The sequence below is a fragment of the Kogia breviceps genome, chromosome 2, assembly GCF_026419965.1.
Source record: "Kogia breviceps isolate mKogBre1 chromosome 2, mKogBre1 haplotype 1, whole genome shotgun sequence".
Taxonomy (NCBI): Eukaryota; Metazoa; Chordata; class Mammalia; order Artiodactyla; family Physeteridae; genus Kogia; species Kogia breviceps.
In genome coordinates, this window is record NC_081311.1 from 31,798,017 (window position 1) to 31,815,259 (window position 17,243).

The 17,243-nt window shown below is 44.7% G+C and overlaps 1 protein-coding gene across 8 annotated transcripts; it reads left to right on the forward strand.

Moving 5' to 3' along the window:
• The first annotated feature begins 462 nt into the window (after nucleotides 1–462).
• Nucleotides 463–15,826, forward strand: OPALIN (oligodendrocytic myelin paranodal and inner loop protein). Of its 8 annotated transcripts, none has more exons than XM_067024950.1 (7): nucleotides 463–614; nucleotides 4,705–4,767; nucleotides 7,848–8,013; nucleotides 8,767–8,802; nucleotides 9,933–10,052; nucleotides 11,912–11,968; nucleotides 13,782–15,821. In XM_067024950.1, the coding sequence occupies exons 3-7, from the start codon at nucleotides 7,960–7,962 to the stop codon at nucleotides 13,956–13,958; spliced, it is 444 nt and encodes a 147-aa protein (XP_066881051.1). In that variant the 5' UTR covers nucleotides 463–614; nucleotides 4,705–4,767; nucleotides 7,848–7,959; the 3' UTR covers nucleotides 13,959–15,821. The 8 variants fall into 8 exon arrangements, with proteins under 8 accessions (XP_066881051.1, XP_066881050.1, XP_066881053.1 ...); XM_067024951.1 differs by having other exon boundaries at nucleotides 472–614; nucleotides 4,705–4,740; XM_067024949.1 differs by lacking the exon at nucleotides 7,848–8,013 and having other exon boundaries at nucleotides 13,782–15,826.
• Nucleotides 15,827–17,243: the final 1,417 nt, after the last annotated feature.

Consider the following 17,243-nt stretch of genomic DNA (forward strand, 5'->3'; position numbering starts at 1 on the left):
AAAGGGGGTGAAGCTAACTTACCGCCACGTGGCTCATTGCCTGAGACGTGTGCTCACTGAGGCAGCTACAGCCTCCACCAAGGAGAGGGGTTCCAGCCCGCATCTCCCAGGCCCCTACATCGACGCTGGTGATGTGTTGACTCCATCAGTTGCTGGGACGGGTATCACGCCACGGCCTGGCAGCTGGAGGTGGAGTGGCCAGCCTCTCTCAGCCTGTGTAACCCATTGTTTCTAGAGAGATGTTGGTGCAGGAGTCGCCAAGCTCTCAGGTCAGCTCTGGGTTCTTTGCTGAGATGGAGATGTAACCAAGGAAGGGGCTTGAAAAGTAAAAAGGACAGGAAATGAAGACAACGAAGGTAGATGGCCTGGCCCTTACACAGTGGCCCTGAAGCAGGAGACCATCTTCCCCAAGGGGTGGGGCCCAAAGACTCGGCTACTCCCCTGACCATAAATGGCTCGGCCAGAGCTCTGTGGGAGCCACCTCTTCTCCTGTCACCCTTGCTCTCCCAGCTGGATGTTCCTACAAATGCAAGACACAAGCCAATAACACCGGCAAGAAAGGAGCTTGCTGAGGGCAGTGTTTGGAGAAAGCTCTCGGGAGGCTGTCGGCAATGGTGAGTGTGAGTTAGCTTCTTTCCTCCGCCTAACCTTCATTTCTCTCTATAAAAAACAATCCCCAGACTTTTAAATTTCACATCTCCTAATTCAAATATAACTGTACCCTTGGGGCAAGGAAGTTAAAGAGCTTGGCTTTTAATCCTCTTCTGACGGACAATCATTTAAAAACATTCTATCTAGTATTTGCTGATTCCATCTTATATTTTAATATTAAGGTTTTGTTTTTAAAACCCCACATACAAGGGTGCAAAGTAAATGTTTCAGCTAAATTCAGTTCCCAGTTGAGGCAATGGGTCCGATCCATGCCTTTATCTGTATTTGTTCAGTCTGCCTTCTGCTGCGTGACCAGCAACAGGGGGAGTCATAAGTTGCATCAGAAACCTTCCACCTTTCTTAGTGACTAGATACACGTTTGCTTATGACTCAGTCGATGAAGCTTGGTAAGTTAGAAGAGGCTTCTGTGATTCCTTTTTAAAGAGATTATTAAAAGGAGTTGACATCTAGGAGTAAAGTCTGTTAGAAGCATCAACAGGTGAACAAACGTAGGATGGGAGGGGTGAGCAACAGGAGGACTGAGAGGCTGCAGGCCCAGGGTAGAGGGGTGACCTCTCCCACCTCTGGGCCTCAGGGGCTGGGGAGGGGCCCTACCTGCTGGCGCCACATTGGAAGAGCTCTCCGGATCCAGAACCCGTATTTCTGTCTACTAGGAGCTGGGGGAGTAGCCAGACTAGAGACTTGGGCGTCAGAATTCAACAGTCAGGACCCAGTTCCTGAGGAAAGGGCAGTTCGGGGAGGGTTCAGGAGGTTAGGAAGAAGGCTGTCCTCTAAAGAAGACGCCCTCTGCATTCTTGTTTCTTGAAAATCTTTTTTTTTCCCCAATAAATTTATTTTATTTTATTTATTTATTTTTGGTTGCATTGGGTCTTTGTTGTTGCACGTGGGCTTTCTCTAGTTGCGGCGAGCGGGGGCTACTCTTCATTGTGGTGCATGGGCTTCTCGTTAGTGGTTTCTCTTGTTGCAGAGCATGGACTCTAGGCACGCCGGCTCAGTAGTTGTGGCTCGCGGGCTCTAGAGCCTGGGCTCAGTAGTTGTGGCCTGTGGGCTCTAGAGCGCAGGCTCAGTAGTGGTGGTGCACGGGCTTAGCTGCTCCGCGGCATGTGGGATCTTCCTGGACCAGGGCTCAGACCCGTGTCCCCTGCATTGGCAGGCGGATTCTTAACCACTGCACCACCAGGGAAGCCCTCTTGAAAGTATTTTAACAAGATGTTAAAACTTAAAAAAAGAAAAAAAAAAAGGAGTTGAATTCAGGCTTTGGAGTTGGGAAGATCTGTGATCTAGCCTCTCCCACTTAACCAGCTGGGGACCTTGAGAAAACTGTCCTGGTCTCGGTCACCTCACCCGTGATGTAGAGGTGAGAGTGCTTCCCTGGTAGGGAGGTTATGAGTGCAGTGTGTGACCACTCGCTCATAGCAGTGAGTGGTGTTATCCCATCTCCCCTCCTTCCCACATCACAAACAGCAGACTCGTAATGAGTGACACTCAGCCACTGAGATCCTGATGTACCTTCAGAACCATTATGTAGATATCACATAGTGCTTAGACTAGCAATGAGTGCCTTGTACCAAATCCCAGGACTCTGAATATTGCTAATCCATGTAGACAATTCCATCCAACAAGATCTTTCCAGGGGCTTCCCTGTGCCTTGCTCTGTGCTGACTAGGCCATGAAGAATATGACACCACGTGATCTTCCACCTGGAGTATTTTATAGTTTGGAAAGAGCTGCCACAGACATTATTTCCTTTGGGCTTAGTTAATAGTATCCCTGTTTTGAGGACGGAAGAACTGTGCCTGGTAGAATAGATTTGTTGTGAGGAAATGGAGACCAGAGAGCTTGATTCACTTTCCCCAGGCCACACAGCTACTAAATGGCTGAGTCTGGACTCAAATCCAGATCAGGGGGCTCCAAGCCCAGGGTTGCCTTGCCCCACCCAGCTGCCTCTCTAAAGGACACTGCGTGAGATTCTTCTCCACCCACATTTACGTGATGTTTTTCTTTCCATGAGAGCGTTGTAGTGTGCTTCTACAAAATATAAGTGTCTTTCTGAAATTAGCCAAAACCTCCGTCATCCAAATGTTGATAAACAGCACGTGCAATAGCCCACTTGTTGCTGCTCCTCCCTTCTGCTGTCCCCCCAAAGGAAGCTTTGTCCTGGGCCTGCTGACCTCAGTACCCAGTGCTCACTGATGAGATAAGGCTCTGGGCAGCTGCGTTTGATGCAGAGACCATCCAGTGTCCTCTGCAGGCTCAGTTGGCATTACCATGAAAGGTAGTGGTTAGGTCCCTTGAGCAGGAAGACCCTGACCTAAGGTGGCCCAGATGTCCCTCTTGTCCTAATACTGTCCTGGAAAAGAAGGTGCAGAATAATTGGGGGCTCCGGTTATTCTGCAGAAACTCTAGGAGTCCTGAGGAAGCCTGTGATGTAGTAGAAAGAGGCTGTCACCAAAAGACCCAGTTGTGTGAATTTGGGCAACTTGTTCAAATTCTTCATCGACTTTCTTCTCTATAAAGTGAGGGCCCCCTGTTGTTAAGAGACAGAGAAGCGAAGAGTCGCCACGGAAGCGTGCTGGCTGGCTGGGGACATCCTAACTGAAAGACATAATCTCTGGGGCAGGGGGTAGGGGGAACTATACATTGTAGGTGCTTGGAACCTTTTTAGTCCACAAAGGAATTTCTCATTCATTAACCTCTCTGAATTCCAACCTTCCAGAAAGCTAGCTAAAACAGGTGTCTCATCAATTTTGCATATATTGGGACAATTGCCTCTAGAACCATCTTCCAGGTTGGATTTGAGTCACATGGACCAATCCCACTTGGCCTGTTTTAAGAGATAAGCTCCAACTGTTCTCATTTATCCGTGAGGTAATTTCTGAGGAGTCCCTGGGCCTCAGCTTCCTTTTCTGTAAAATGAGAGTTCTGCCCTCTTGCACTGTTGGTGGGAATGTAAATTGCTACAACCACTATGGAAAGCAGTATGGAGATTCCTTAAAAAACTAAAACTAGAACTGCCATATGGCCCAGCAATCCCACTACTGGGCATATACCCTGAGAAAACCATAATTCAAAAAGAGACATGTACCACAATGTTCACTGCAGTACTATTTACAATAGCCAGGACATGGAAGCAACCTAAGTGTTCATCAACAGATGAATGGATAAAGAAGATGTGACACATATATACAATGGAATATTACTCAGCCATAAAAAGGAATGGAATTGAATTATTTGTAGTGAGGTGGATGGACCTAGAGCCCAAACTGGAGTGACAGGAGATGGGGACAGGGAGAAGGAAGGAGCCACTGGAGGCCCTGGGCAGGGTCTGGTCCGGGTAGGTGGGCACGTGGGCAGGCTAACATGTTGGTGTCCCATTGAGCCGACAATCTTTAAATATTGATGCCATACTTGGGGGAGAGGTAAGTCTGGGTGCTGAGTGAGGGGAGGGCACAGAGGGTTAGCATCTCCTCTGTCGCTCTGACCAGCTCAGCTCCAGCCTGGAACCCCTGCCCCGGACTCTGCAAAAATAGAAGCTTGTCTTCCTCAACTTCTCCTCCTGGGAGGGGGTTGAAGGAGCAGGTGTTCTTGTTGGAGCCCCTGGAGGGTCTTACTTCCCACCCCAAGAAGAAAGCGCCATCACTTTACACAGTTTCCTCCCTGAAAGGAGTTCTGGGGGAAAAAACAATTCTTAGCACTCTGCTGAATTTCTAGTAATGTTTCTGCTGCCCGTTTGGGTCAGGACTGCTCAGGCAATAGCTTCACTGGCTGGTCCCTTAATCTGGCTCTGGTTGAGGACCTGGAAAAGGAGAGAGGCCAAGACTGCCTGATGCTGAGGGAGGAACTCATGACCTCAGGCTCCGGTGCTCCCCTGTCGTCTTTTGGGGCCAAGACTGGGAGGGGAGGCTGGGACTGACTGAGCCTGTGGGTCAGTAAATTCTCCTGGAATCCACCAGGGTCAGTGACATTTGGTGGAGGGGTGAGGAGCCTGGCTGACCATTCCTGGGAGCTTTAATGTTTCCTTCTCTCTTCCAGAGTTTTTCCCTGAACTCCACACTGCCGGCCAATACAGTGAGTACAGCAGTCCCCGTTCACCAGGCAGGTCAGCAAAGATCAATGCAGAGTTGACACTGGGCCTCCAGGATGCCCTCATGCAAAGCTCATGTGGAGAGCTGGGGGTGCTGAGAGAAACGTTTTCGATTATAAAAATTATAAATACACATTTTGAAAAGGAAAATAGCAAAAAAAACAAAACAGCTAAATTGCCATCAGCAGCAAACACTGGGGACACTAATTCCAGTCCTGTCTGACTTTACATAAATTTTGACTTTTGTTGCTTTTGTACCATGGTCTTCTTATTCTACCCATAGTTTTATATGATAAGTGTTTTCCATCCAACTTTATAACTGTACTGAGGGTGGTCACATGGTATTTCTTCAAGTGAATTATTTCTTTAAGTGGTTAATCACTATTAGGAATGATTTTGTGATAAACAGGTAGGTATAGATAAATCCTTGTCAGCACTTAAGCTGATTTCCTTAGAATGTAGCCTAGAAGGGGAATGATTGGGGTCAAGGAGAATGAATGTTTTACGGCTCTGGATTGTGACATTTAGTGGCAAGTCCCAATGGAGATTTGCAGTCGATGATTGTTTTCTGACCAGAAGTGCTGCTGTGATGGAGCCAGGTGTTTTCCTGGCCCAGTTTTTCAGTGGTTTTGGCTGTGCCAACGTTTTCTGAAAAGTCAAATGGTCATTCAAAGAGAATAGATGGAATCGCCAGGAAAGGGGACGCTTAAGCCCGTGCTCATGTTTACTGTACCATGTGGGGGCATCACTCTGGAGAGCAGCAGAGAGGTAGAGCCTCGAGACGCACCGCCGGCCCTTTGCTGCCACACTGGCGGCCCTGACATCTGTCCGTGACTCCCTGGCACCTGCTCTACCCTCCCGGCGTGGCCCTGCCTTCCGAACCTCCCTGGCTCACTCGGCTCCCTGCTTCCGCCTCTGCCTGTTGGCTGCAGACAAGTTCCCCTATATCCCTCTCCTTACCTGTCAAAACCTTTTAGTATGGCCACCGCTGGCACTTTCCTGCTGGCACTTTCCCGCTGGCTGCTCGAAGCCAGCAGGTCCATAGAGACCCCGGGTTCTGTCTTATCCTGGCTTGGCCCAGCTCACGAAGGTAACTCAGAGAAGCAGGAAGCCGTTGCTTGGGGCGGTGAGGGTGAAATGGGGTGAGAGGGAGGCCCTTACGCCGTTAGTCGTCACTTTGGGAGCATCTCCTTGGTTCACAGCACATTTCTCGGAGAACTGTCCCTCCTCCCTTTGAACCTATGTAGGACAACAGCCACCCCAGCCTGCCTGGGACTGTCTGCTTTTAGCACTGAATGTGCTACCACCTAGGCAATTTCTGTGGAAAACCAGGACAGCTGGCCACCCTACCTGGCAGTTATATTTCTACCATAGAACCCTTCCCTTTTGGTGCAGCTGGATGACTGGGACAGGGCCACATATGCAAGTCAGCCCCTACTGGGCCACGCTGAAGTGTCAAGTATAAAAACTGGTTTGGGATGCTGCATTTGGTCATGGAAGGCAGAGTAGTCCAACGGTTAAGAGCTTGGACCCTGGAGCCAGACCACTCGGCATCTGCCACTTGGGGCTGTGTGACCTTGCACAAGTTACTTGACTTCTCTGTGCCTCACTCTTCTCTTCTGTAAAATGGCGATCGTTATAGTCCTGCTTCACTGGCTATGGTGAAGAATAAATGAGTCGATACAGCAAAAGTACTTCAACAGCCTGGCACAGTAAGTTCTCCATAAGCGTTAGCTGGTACAATTAGCAGGTGTTCATGAGGGCAGAAAAAAATCTATCCGGAGAGAGAAAGAAGGAAGCAAACAGGCAGAGAAAAATACAGATGAAAGGCCGTTCTGCCCAGGAGAGATGGAGAGATCCCAGGAGGGATGGCTTTGGTCCTGACAGGTTCCCAGTCCCCAGCTTCAGTCCCTAGAGAGGCCAGATTCCTGCTGCCCATGGGTTCCATGAGGTACCCCTGAATCCTTAGAGGTAACTCATTTGGGGGGGCCAAAGCCAGCCCAAGTGAATTTCTGTAACTGGAAGACAAAACATCTTACCCCAAATGATATGCAACTCTTGGCATCACCCTGAGAAATAGAACCCTTAAGGTAAATGCAGCTTTAAGGGGGGGGTAGGGTAAGATTGCGCTTCAGTAAAACTGTAGCTATTTATTTTTTAAAAAATTTTTAAATTTATTTATTTATTTAGTTTTTAACATCTTTATTGGAGTGTAACTGCTTTACAATGGTGTGTTAGTTTCTGCTTTATAACAAAGTGAATCAGTTATACATATACATATGTTCCCATATCTCTTCCCTCTTGCGTCTCCCTCCCTCCCACCCTCCCTATCCCACCCCTCTAGGTGGACACAAAGCACTGAGCTGATCTCCCTGTGCCATGCGGCTGCTTCCCACTAGCTATCTATTTTATATTTGGTAGCATATATATGTCCATGCCACTCTCTCACTTCGTCACAGCTTACCCTTCCCCCTCCCCGTGTCCTCAAGTCCATTCTCTATGTCTTCGTCTTTATTCCCGTCCTGCCCCTAGGCTCTTCAGAACCATTTTTTTTTTCTAGATTCTATATATATGCATTAGCATACGATATTTGTTTTTCTCTTTCTGACTTATTTCACTCTGTATGACAGTCTCTAGGTTCATCCACCTCACTACAATTAGTTCAATTTCGTTCCTTTTTATGGCTGAGTAGTATTCCATTGTATATATGTGCCACATCTTCTTTATCCATTCATCTGTCGATGGACACTTAGTTTGCTTCCATGTCCTGGCTATTGTAAATAGAACTGCAGTGAACACTGTGGTACATGACTCTTTTTGAATTATGGTTTTCTCAGGGTATATGCCCAGCAGTGGGATTTCTGGGTCGTATGGTAGTTCTATTTTTAAAAACTGTAGCCAGTTAAGTACCAAGTGTCAATACCTGGTTAGCAAATCTCTCCTTCGATGGGAGATCTCTGGGAAAGAGGCTTAAGTCTGGAATCAAACATCCACATTCAGGTTAGATTTATGGTTATCTATGAAACCTGGGAGAAGACCTATAACTTCTCTGAGATCTGGATCTTTTTTTTTTTTTTTTTTTGTAAAATAGAGACAATAACTGTCAAAAGTCCAAGCCCCTGGGATTCCAGTGTACTCACTGAGGTTGATGAGAATATTCAATATATAACAGGTCTGGCCAGAGCTTTGCCAAGTTTAAAGGAATGACAAAAGCTTGTACTCCTGGCGCTCATTTGATCCTCTTACCAATCCTAGAGGTAGGTACTCACAGCCCTATTGTATAGATGAAGAAATGAGGCTCGTTAGCTCGTGAGTGGAGAAATCGGCATTTCATACCGTCTAGTGTGAGCCTAGGACTTGTGCTCTTAACCCCACACGGCGCCACCTAGCGTAGTTTACACGTGTCAGTTGCTAATGTGGAACTCTGTCCTGAGATTTATTGATCCAGATAAGACTCTCATCTGATATATCTAATAAATGGATAAAATCCAGTGCCCCTCCTTGAGTGGAGATGTGAAATGGGAACATGTAGTGTACTCATTCAGTGTAGAATTATCCCAGGAGCATGGATAATTCACAACTTCAGATACCTGCCCAAGCCATTTGCTTCATTGCAGTTTGGAAACAAGTAAGGCCTCCTTAAAGAGTCTGGCTTCCACTGGTATTTAACTTTTTTCCCTTCTAGCAACAGGGACAAGTAGGCCCAAAGTGTGCTGGGAAGGGTGTGGGGACTTGGGACAGGAGAAAACCCTTTTGAGTTCTGAAACCTGTTATGGCAAAACCACAGGGTGAATAATGAAGACCTCACCTGAATTTCTGATTTCTCTCTCCTTGTAACCCAATTTTATTCCTTCTTACCTGAGAAGCAATCAAAGAGGGTTCTGTTCGGCAGTAGTTTTTAATAAAAAGTTTAGCAAAGGTATATACTTTAGGCATTTACAACCCTGTGTTGTGTGATGTGCATTCTATAGATTTTGTTTTCTTAAGACGTATGTTCTTTTTCCACCCAGACTTCCTCCCCAGCTGTTACCAGTGGGAAAGGAGCAGTAAGTATATCACTTAAATTATGGAGCCTTAGTTTGGTCATTTAGAAAATGGGGATGATGCCGTACCCATCTGATGCATTCGTTTTGAGGATTAAAGTTTGATATGTGAGCTGTCACCAAGCACAGAATCTTCCTCAACTATTATTCTTATGACCAACTTAGTTCAAAAGGGAAGGAGAACACGCAAAATCACAGATGATTCCCAAAGTGTTGAACAAAAGAAGCTAGACACAAGAGACTACATACATACATACATGTATACATGTATACATACATACTACATACATACTACGTGCATCTAGATGACGTTGAAAAACAGACAAGACTAACCTACAGTGATGGATTTCAGGATAGAGGTTACACATGCAGTGACTGGAATGGAGCCCGAGGGGCTTCTGGGGGGCTGGTAATGTTCTGTTTCTTCATCTGGGTGCTGGTTACATGGGTGGGTTCATCACGTGAAAAGTCATCAAGCTGTATATTTATAATGTATATACTTTTACGTATTCTGTCATTCTTTAATAAAATCACCCCCCCCCCAAAATGAAGAAGAATCCAGTATTATACGACACTTGCATATGTGTAGGGATTCTGAATACTAGCTTTGGTATTTTCAAATAATCTGCAAATCTGAAAACTTATGGGGCTACAAGCATGGCTATTTTCACTCAGATCAAAGCAAAATGAGAGTCTGAAAATTAATTGGCTCGTGCATTTAATGTAAATAAATTAAACAATTCATATCAAAATGGTGTGGGTTACACTAAAACCTTTTACTTTTTGCCAGACTAATAGATAAGAATGGTATCTAATTGTTGCTTTGAACTGTATTTCAGCTCTTCCTGTGTTGATGCAACATTTGTATTTCTGTTTCTAGGAATGGCCTGTTCATATATTTGTCCAATTTTCTACTGAATTATCGCCCTTTTCCAACTAATTTAAACTATGTACATTAACTCCTATGAAAATGAGCCGTTTGTCATGTACGTTGCAAACAATTTTTCACTGTATTTCATTACCCTTTTGATTTTGTGTACAATACTTAGGGTCCATGTAGGGTTTTGTTTTACTTTTAATCAATCGAACTCTTCCTTTTTTTCCGGGAGAACCTGACTATTTTCTCTGTGCAGGACTGTGGACTCTCTCTTGGGTTAGCGGCTGGCATCCCGTCCCTGGTGGCCACAGCCCTGCTGGTGGCCCTACTATTTACTCTGATTCACCAAAGAAGAAGCAGCAGTGAGTCCACCGAGGTGATTAGAAGCTTCTTTGGGTCTGGACGTGTTGGCAAGAATCGGTATTTGGTGAACTGGTTTTGGGCTGAGGGTGTCAGGACCCATGTCTGTTTTCTGAGGACAAGGTGGTGGATGTTTCTGTGCTTCAATTTCTGTCTCAGACTCATGACATTATCCTCCAGGCAGAGCTGATTTGTCACACAACCCTTATGTCACTTGAGGTTGGTATCTGGGATGGCAAAAAGTAGCAGCGGAGAGGGACGTTTGTTGCTACGGCAAACACTACAGTACAGTGGGTGTGTTCTCTAACCTTGAGAAACAAGGCCACAAGCTTCACAAAGAGGATGCAGGTGATCTTAGGAAAGATGGGAGACAAACAGACCCTGAGGCGTCTATTGTAGGGATATGTCCAGGAGTATGTGACTCTGTTAATCTTTGTCCTTTTCCCACTTCTGAACACACATCAGTCACAAGGGAATCTCCCAACCCCACCCCATCCAAATACCAGATTGCTCTGGAGACCAGGCTCAGAATTCAAGGGCCACCCTGACCCATGTCCAGCCAGGGTCCACAGTTGTGATACGACTGTATTGGGTGGACTCTGGGCTCTAATTCCTTCCTTATTTATGAACATTCCGGATTGTTCTCACAGTGGTAGGCGTTAATGAGGAGTAAAAAACATAGGTTCTAACCCTGGCTCTGCCACTGTACGATTTATATGATCCTGGACAAGTGACTTAACGTTTTCTGTTTCTTGGTTAGTTCAACTCCAAAATAAGAGTCATAAAAACTACCCACCTCAGGAATTCCCTGGCGGTCCAGTGGTAAGGACTCTGTGGTCTCAGCGGCCAAGGGCCAGGGTTCAATCCCTCCTTGCCCTTGTGGGGAACTAAGATCCCACAAGCTGTGCAGTGCGGCCAAAAAGAAAAATATATATACCCACCTTATTTATTTAATTAAAAACATTTTTTGTTAAATTTTTAGCTGCGTTGGGTCTTCATTGTGGCACGCGGGCTTTCTCTGGTTGCAGCGAGTGGGGGCTACTCTTCACTGTGGTGCACAGGCTTCTCATTGCGGTGGCTTCTCTTGTTGCGGAGCACAGGCTCTAGGCACGCAGGCTTCAGTAGTTGTGGCATGCAGGCTCAGTAGTTGTGGCTCACGGGCTTGGTTGTTCCATGGCATGTGGGATCTTCCTGGACCGGGGCTCGAACCCATGTCCCCTGCATTGACAGACGGATTCTTAACCACTGCGCCACCAGGGAAGTCCCTACCCAACTTATTTGAAGAGGTAAGCGGAGGTGTAAGGATGGAATGACATCATGGGTATAAAGATGTGTTGACAAGCTGTAAACTTTAAATATATTAAGAAATATTGTGGTTGTTGGTGGTATTATTTAAGTAATGTTTCCTCAGTCTTTCAGGGCACTTTAAAATCATCTTGGAGGCTATGAAAATACCAACCCAAAACCAATTAAATCAGAATCTCTGAATGATAGAGCTGTGGCATTGGTACCAAAAATATCCCAACATTTTATGATAGATCACGTTAAACAGATACTAAGGTAGAGAGTATAGTATAATGAATCTAGTTATTAACAACGGCCAATCTTGTTTCATCTCCGCTTCCACCCACTTTTCCACACTGTCAACCTGGATTATTTTTGAAGTAATTCACAGTGGTATCTCGTTTATATTTTTTCTGGAAGGGGGCAGTTATTATCTATTTGTTTATTTTGTTATATTTTTAAAGCTCTCTGGTGATTCTAATATGCAGCCAGGTTTAAGAACCATTGATTTTAATCATGGTCATAGGCAAATGCTGTAACCTTTCATTTCTTCTTCTTCTTTATTTTGTTTTATTTTTTAAAACAACTTAGGAACGTGAGAGGCCTTGTGAAATTTCAGAAATCTATGACAGTCCCAGGATAGCTGAGGTAAGAACTCTTGGTTATAATCACTACACATCATTCACATGGCAAACAAGCTAAGGGTCTTAAAGCCTCTGGTGTACAGGAGAAGTACAGGGTAAGCACAAAGGAGGTTCTCATTATATTTTTACTGGCTGGACAGGAATTCAAGATTTATTTAATATTAGAAAATTAATTTAATATCACTTATTTCACTGGTAAAAGAGAAAAATCATGTGATCATTTCCATAGAAGAGAATTCAAAAATATTATACAGCCATTTGTGATGTGAACTCCTAGCAAACCAAAAATTTTAAAGGCACTTCCTTAATTTGAAACAAGACATCTTAAAAAAAAAATTACAGCAAATATCATACCTAAAGGTAAAATGTTAATGATTCTTTTTCAGATCAGAAACAAAACAAGGATGCTCATTGTTACCAGTTCTATTTGATATTATACTTTAGGTCCTAGTCAACGCAGCAGGATGAGAAAAAGAAGTAGAAATTAACTCAGTGCAGGAGAATCCTTTCACAATGTATATGTATGTCAAATAATCACACTATTCTCTTTAAATATCTTACAATTTTATTTGTCGATTATACCTCAATAAAGATTAAAAAAAGAAAAAGAAGCATAAGACTGGAAAAGAAGAAACAAAAATGTCATTATTTACAAATGATATGATTATCTACATAGAAAAGCCAAATTATCTACAGATAAATTAATAGAAGTAACAAGATATTTTAACAAGTTTACTGGATATAAAATCAATATTAGAAAGTAATTCACATTTCTAAAAATCAATAACAATTAATTAGAAAAAGTAATTTTAAAAAAATACCATTTTGTAGTGGTAATAAAAATACACAGAATGGGCTTCCCTGGTGGCGCAGTGGTTGAGAATCCGCCTGCCGATGCAGGAAACACGGGTTCGTGCCCTGGTCCGGGAAGATCCCACATGCCGCGGAGCAACTAAGCCCGTGAGCCATGGCCGCTAGGCCTGTGCGTCCGGAGCCTGTGCTCCGCAACGGGAGAGGCCACAACAGTGAGAGGCCCGCATACCGAAAAAAAAAAAAAAAAAAAATCTTTAAAAAAAAAAAAAAAAAAAATACACAGAATGATGAGGAATAAATCTAACAAAAACATGTCATCCCTTTATGGAGAATAATAAAACTTCAGTAAAAGATATTAAGTCAGACCTAAATAATGGGAGTTGGTATTCAATGCTCCTGGATAAGAAGACTCAATAGTATACAGATATCAAACAACTTCAGATTGATCTGTATCATAAATGTAATTCCAATATAAACCTCAACAAATATTTTTCATGGAACTCAATAAGGTGCTTCTAAAATCTATGCAGAAAGAAAACAAATAGGACGATTGTAGATTAAAACCCAACCATATCAACGATCACATTGATGATGTCCAATGTCTTGAAAACTATTTGTTCCAAACATTTTGTCTGATGGTTGGTTGTTTCAGGTGGGAGGGTAAATCTGGCTGCTGTTACTCCAACTTGGCCAGAAGCAAAGTCTTTGATGTATATATATATATATATATATATATATATATATATATATATATATATATATTTGTGTGTGTGTGTTTTACGCGGGCCTCTCACTGTTGTGGCCTCTCCCGTTGCGGAGCACATGCTCTGGACGCGCAGGCTCAGCGGCCATGGCTCACGGGCCCAGCCGCTCCGCTGCATGTGGGATCTTCCCGGACCGGGGCACGAACCCATGTCCCCTGCATCGGCAGGTGGACTCTCAACCGCTGCACCACCAGGGAAGCCCCTGATGTATACATTTTTAAACCTGTTTGTTTTGTCAAGAATCCTAGTCGGTTACCAACAGAGGAGAAGAATATCATGGGAGCAGAAGAAGCCCACGTATACGTGCAGACAGTTTCAGGAAGTGAGGGGCCCATTCGTGACACTTACCGTCCTGCTGTCGAAGTGCAGAGAAGGAGGGCGTTGTGGTGGCTTATTCCCAGACTGAGCCTGGAGTGACGCAGCACAGCCAAGGAGCAGATGTGGAGCTGGAACAGAGCTAAGCGCACAGGGATTTGTGCTTGGAGTGAGGAGAGATGCCATGCTGCTTCTTAAGCGATCCAAATTTCGTTTGCAGATCTGGAAAACTTGGGGGTTGACTTTACTCTTTAAGGGACAGATCTGGTAAGGTTCGTTCCAATGCTCAGACCTTGTGGTTTAATAAGCAGTGAAGCCATTGTGCATCCAAAAGGAGCCCTTGGATCCTACTCCTGACCCCGGTGGGGATTTGCTTTTCTTTGTGATTTGGGGAAAGGGGTTTGATTTCTCGGTGACTTGCCCCCTCATCTTTTTTCATATCCATTTTCTCAAAAAAGCCATCAGACCTGGCTTCCATGGGCAGGTTGGCCAAGGCTAGCGTGCTGCAAGTTGGGATATAAACAAAACGTACAGGGGATGTGTGAGGGGAAGCAGTTCCTTATTTCTGAACAACTCAGGGTAGAAACCATGTGGAACCACATGTTCCCTGACCACAGGGGCAGCCGACTGCTGCATCATTCATCACTCTCACTTGTGATCAGAGGGTATCTAAGGCAGGCAGTTCTGCAATGGGCTCTGTGTCTGTGTGTGGGTACGTGCGCATGGAGGGTAAATAGGGAGAAGGGAAAGCAGAGGTTGTTTCAAAAGATTATTAGAAATGAGGGCTATACCCATTTTGCGGGAGTGGAGAGAAAAGGCCCAAGTCCTTGGACCATCATGGGGAAAAACTCATTAGCAGGAAGAAAGATCAAGAGGACTCTGAGTGGATGAACACAGGACCAAAGGGATGGGCCAAGTAGCAATGTGACTGTCGTCTGAGGGGAGCCCATGGACAGTGTCACCATCCCTTCTGTGAGGAGGCTTACAGGTGTCCTGGTTCCCCTATGCAGGTCCATTGCTTGTGAGCACGCCGGGTCTCCTGGTGGGAGAACCTGGGTCTAGGGCATCTTGGGGTCCACCCACCAGCTCCATGGGCCTCCTTGAAATGCTGTGGAAACATTCCTTTCTCACACGGGGAGCCTGATTGCTCAGAAACACACCTCCTCTTCTTCAAATAACCAAGGACAGGTTATACACATCCAATCACTGCCACACGCTAACACATGCTCTTCAAAGCTCTTTGTGAAATTCAGTTTTGTACCAAGTCCACTGAGTCTAGTATGTTAACAAGCAGATTTGTCCTTATTTATTTATTTATTTATTTATTTTGCGGTACGCGGGCCTCTCACTGTTGTGGCCTCTCCCGTTGCGGAGCACAGGCTCCGGACGCGCAGGCTCAGCGGCCATGGCTCACGGGCCCAGCCGCTCCGCGGCATGTGGGATCTTCCCGGACCGGGGCACGAACCCGCGTCCCCTGCATCGGCAGGCGGACTCTCAACCACTGCGCCACCAGGGAAGCCCGATTTGTCAGTTTTTAAGCGGACATGCCCAGGGATCCAGGTGCTTATACTTCTCTTAAACGTTGGGAAGGACCTTGGATTTGCTGGGAAGATGACTGTGGCCTTAGCCTTGACACTCAAAGGTCTGAGCTCTGGAGCATATCATGGGCCTTAGCTCACTATGTACAAAGGAAGATAGCCGTTTTCGTCCTCCTACCCTTAGGGGTGTTGTGAGGCTGAACGGAAACAGGCAAGTGAATGAGCCTTGTAGTCTGTAAAGTGAGACTTGTATTTTGGATCATTTATTTTAATTCTACTTGCAATCGATTACTTAGTATCTTTATTTTAAACAGTTTCTACTAAATTAGCTAGGTTCCATATTTCTGTCATTTTTTTTCTGCTGTGATGCACAAGAACTCATTTTAGAATAAAGTGAAAAGCAAAATGGTCAATCTTGTGGACCTTCAACATGTCTATGGTGTTTCTTGGCCTATATTTATGTATATGACATTGACCCTGGGGCTGGAATCAAGGGTATCCCAGGGATATTTCTGGTGCTGGAACTTTCTTGGCTGGGCTCGTGATGGAGATGTTCAGTCCTTCACGGAGGGCAGCCCACATTGTGAGGAAAATGCTGAGACCAGAAGTCAGAAGCTCCAGCCCCCCAACCTAGGTCTGTGCTAGCGTTGGGATGGCCTTGGGCCAGTCACATTCTAGAAAATGCAAACTAATCAGCTGTGACAGGAAGCATATCAGCAGTTGCCTGGGGATGGTGGGGTGAGGAAGGGTGGGAGGGAGAGATTACAAAGGGCCACAAAGAAATTTTCGGGGGGTAAGGATAGGTTTTCTATCGTGACTGTCGTGATAGCTTCGTGGGTGTATTACACATCAACACTTATCAAATTGTACACTTTAAACATATAATTTATTGAAAGTCAATTCTGCCTCAATTAAACTTTTTTGTTTGTTTGTTTGTTTGTTTAAAGTATCCAAGCCACACAGAGTCAAAATCTCCCCTTCTTTATTCAGCATTTTGCCAGGAGAACAAGAGGACATGGGAATGTGATTGGTGTCCTAGAAGGACAAATGCAGTCTTTGTCTGGAGGAGTTAGAAACAGACAAAAATAAATTCACGTACTCAGTGCCTAAAACGTAGAATGAAATCCTCTCTCAAGGACTTTCAGTGTCAGCCTGACCTGAAGACCTGAAAAGCTCCTAACACCACATGTACTGCAGAAGCATTTTATCCCAAAGAATGATGGGCGAGTTACCCAAACTAGAGGCAAAATTAGGACTCCTCTAAACCTAGTTTATGCAGATGTGAATTCTGTGAAGTTGTATGCAAGTTTTCTATGCATTATTATTATTCAGGGGACAGATTCCATGATTCCCTTCAGATTCTCAAAGGGATCTGCAACACCCTCCCAACAGTTAAATGTAAACAGTGGTAATTACAGTTGAAGGTTAGTGACAAAGATGTCAAATTCAACCTTTCTTAAGTGACTTGTTGCCACAGCTTTAATACAAACTGATTTGCAATTAGTAATGGTTGTACCTTGTTAGTTTAATAATTATATTTCTATAGAGAAAGGAAAATGGAGGGAAAAAATTAACCTTTCCTAGATAGATGCCTGTTTTCATGAAGGTCATGGAGATTATTTGCTAAGAATACTTGGTAAGAATTATAGGTAAGAAGGCTGAGTGTGAGTTTTGCTGTATTTCACACTCGATGCATCATGTTGGAAAATCATTCAGCCTCCAAAGGAGATCATGTCCCCCATCATCGTCATCATCATCATCATCGTTAATTTTTGCAACAAGAAGGTAGAGATGGTAAAGGTGAATAACCTCACTTTTTCTGCCTCCTGCCCCAGGGTTAAGGAAGGCT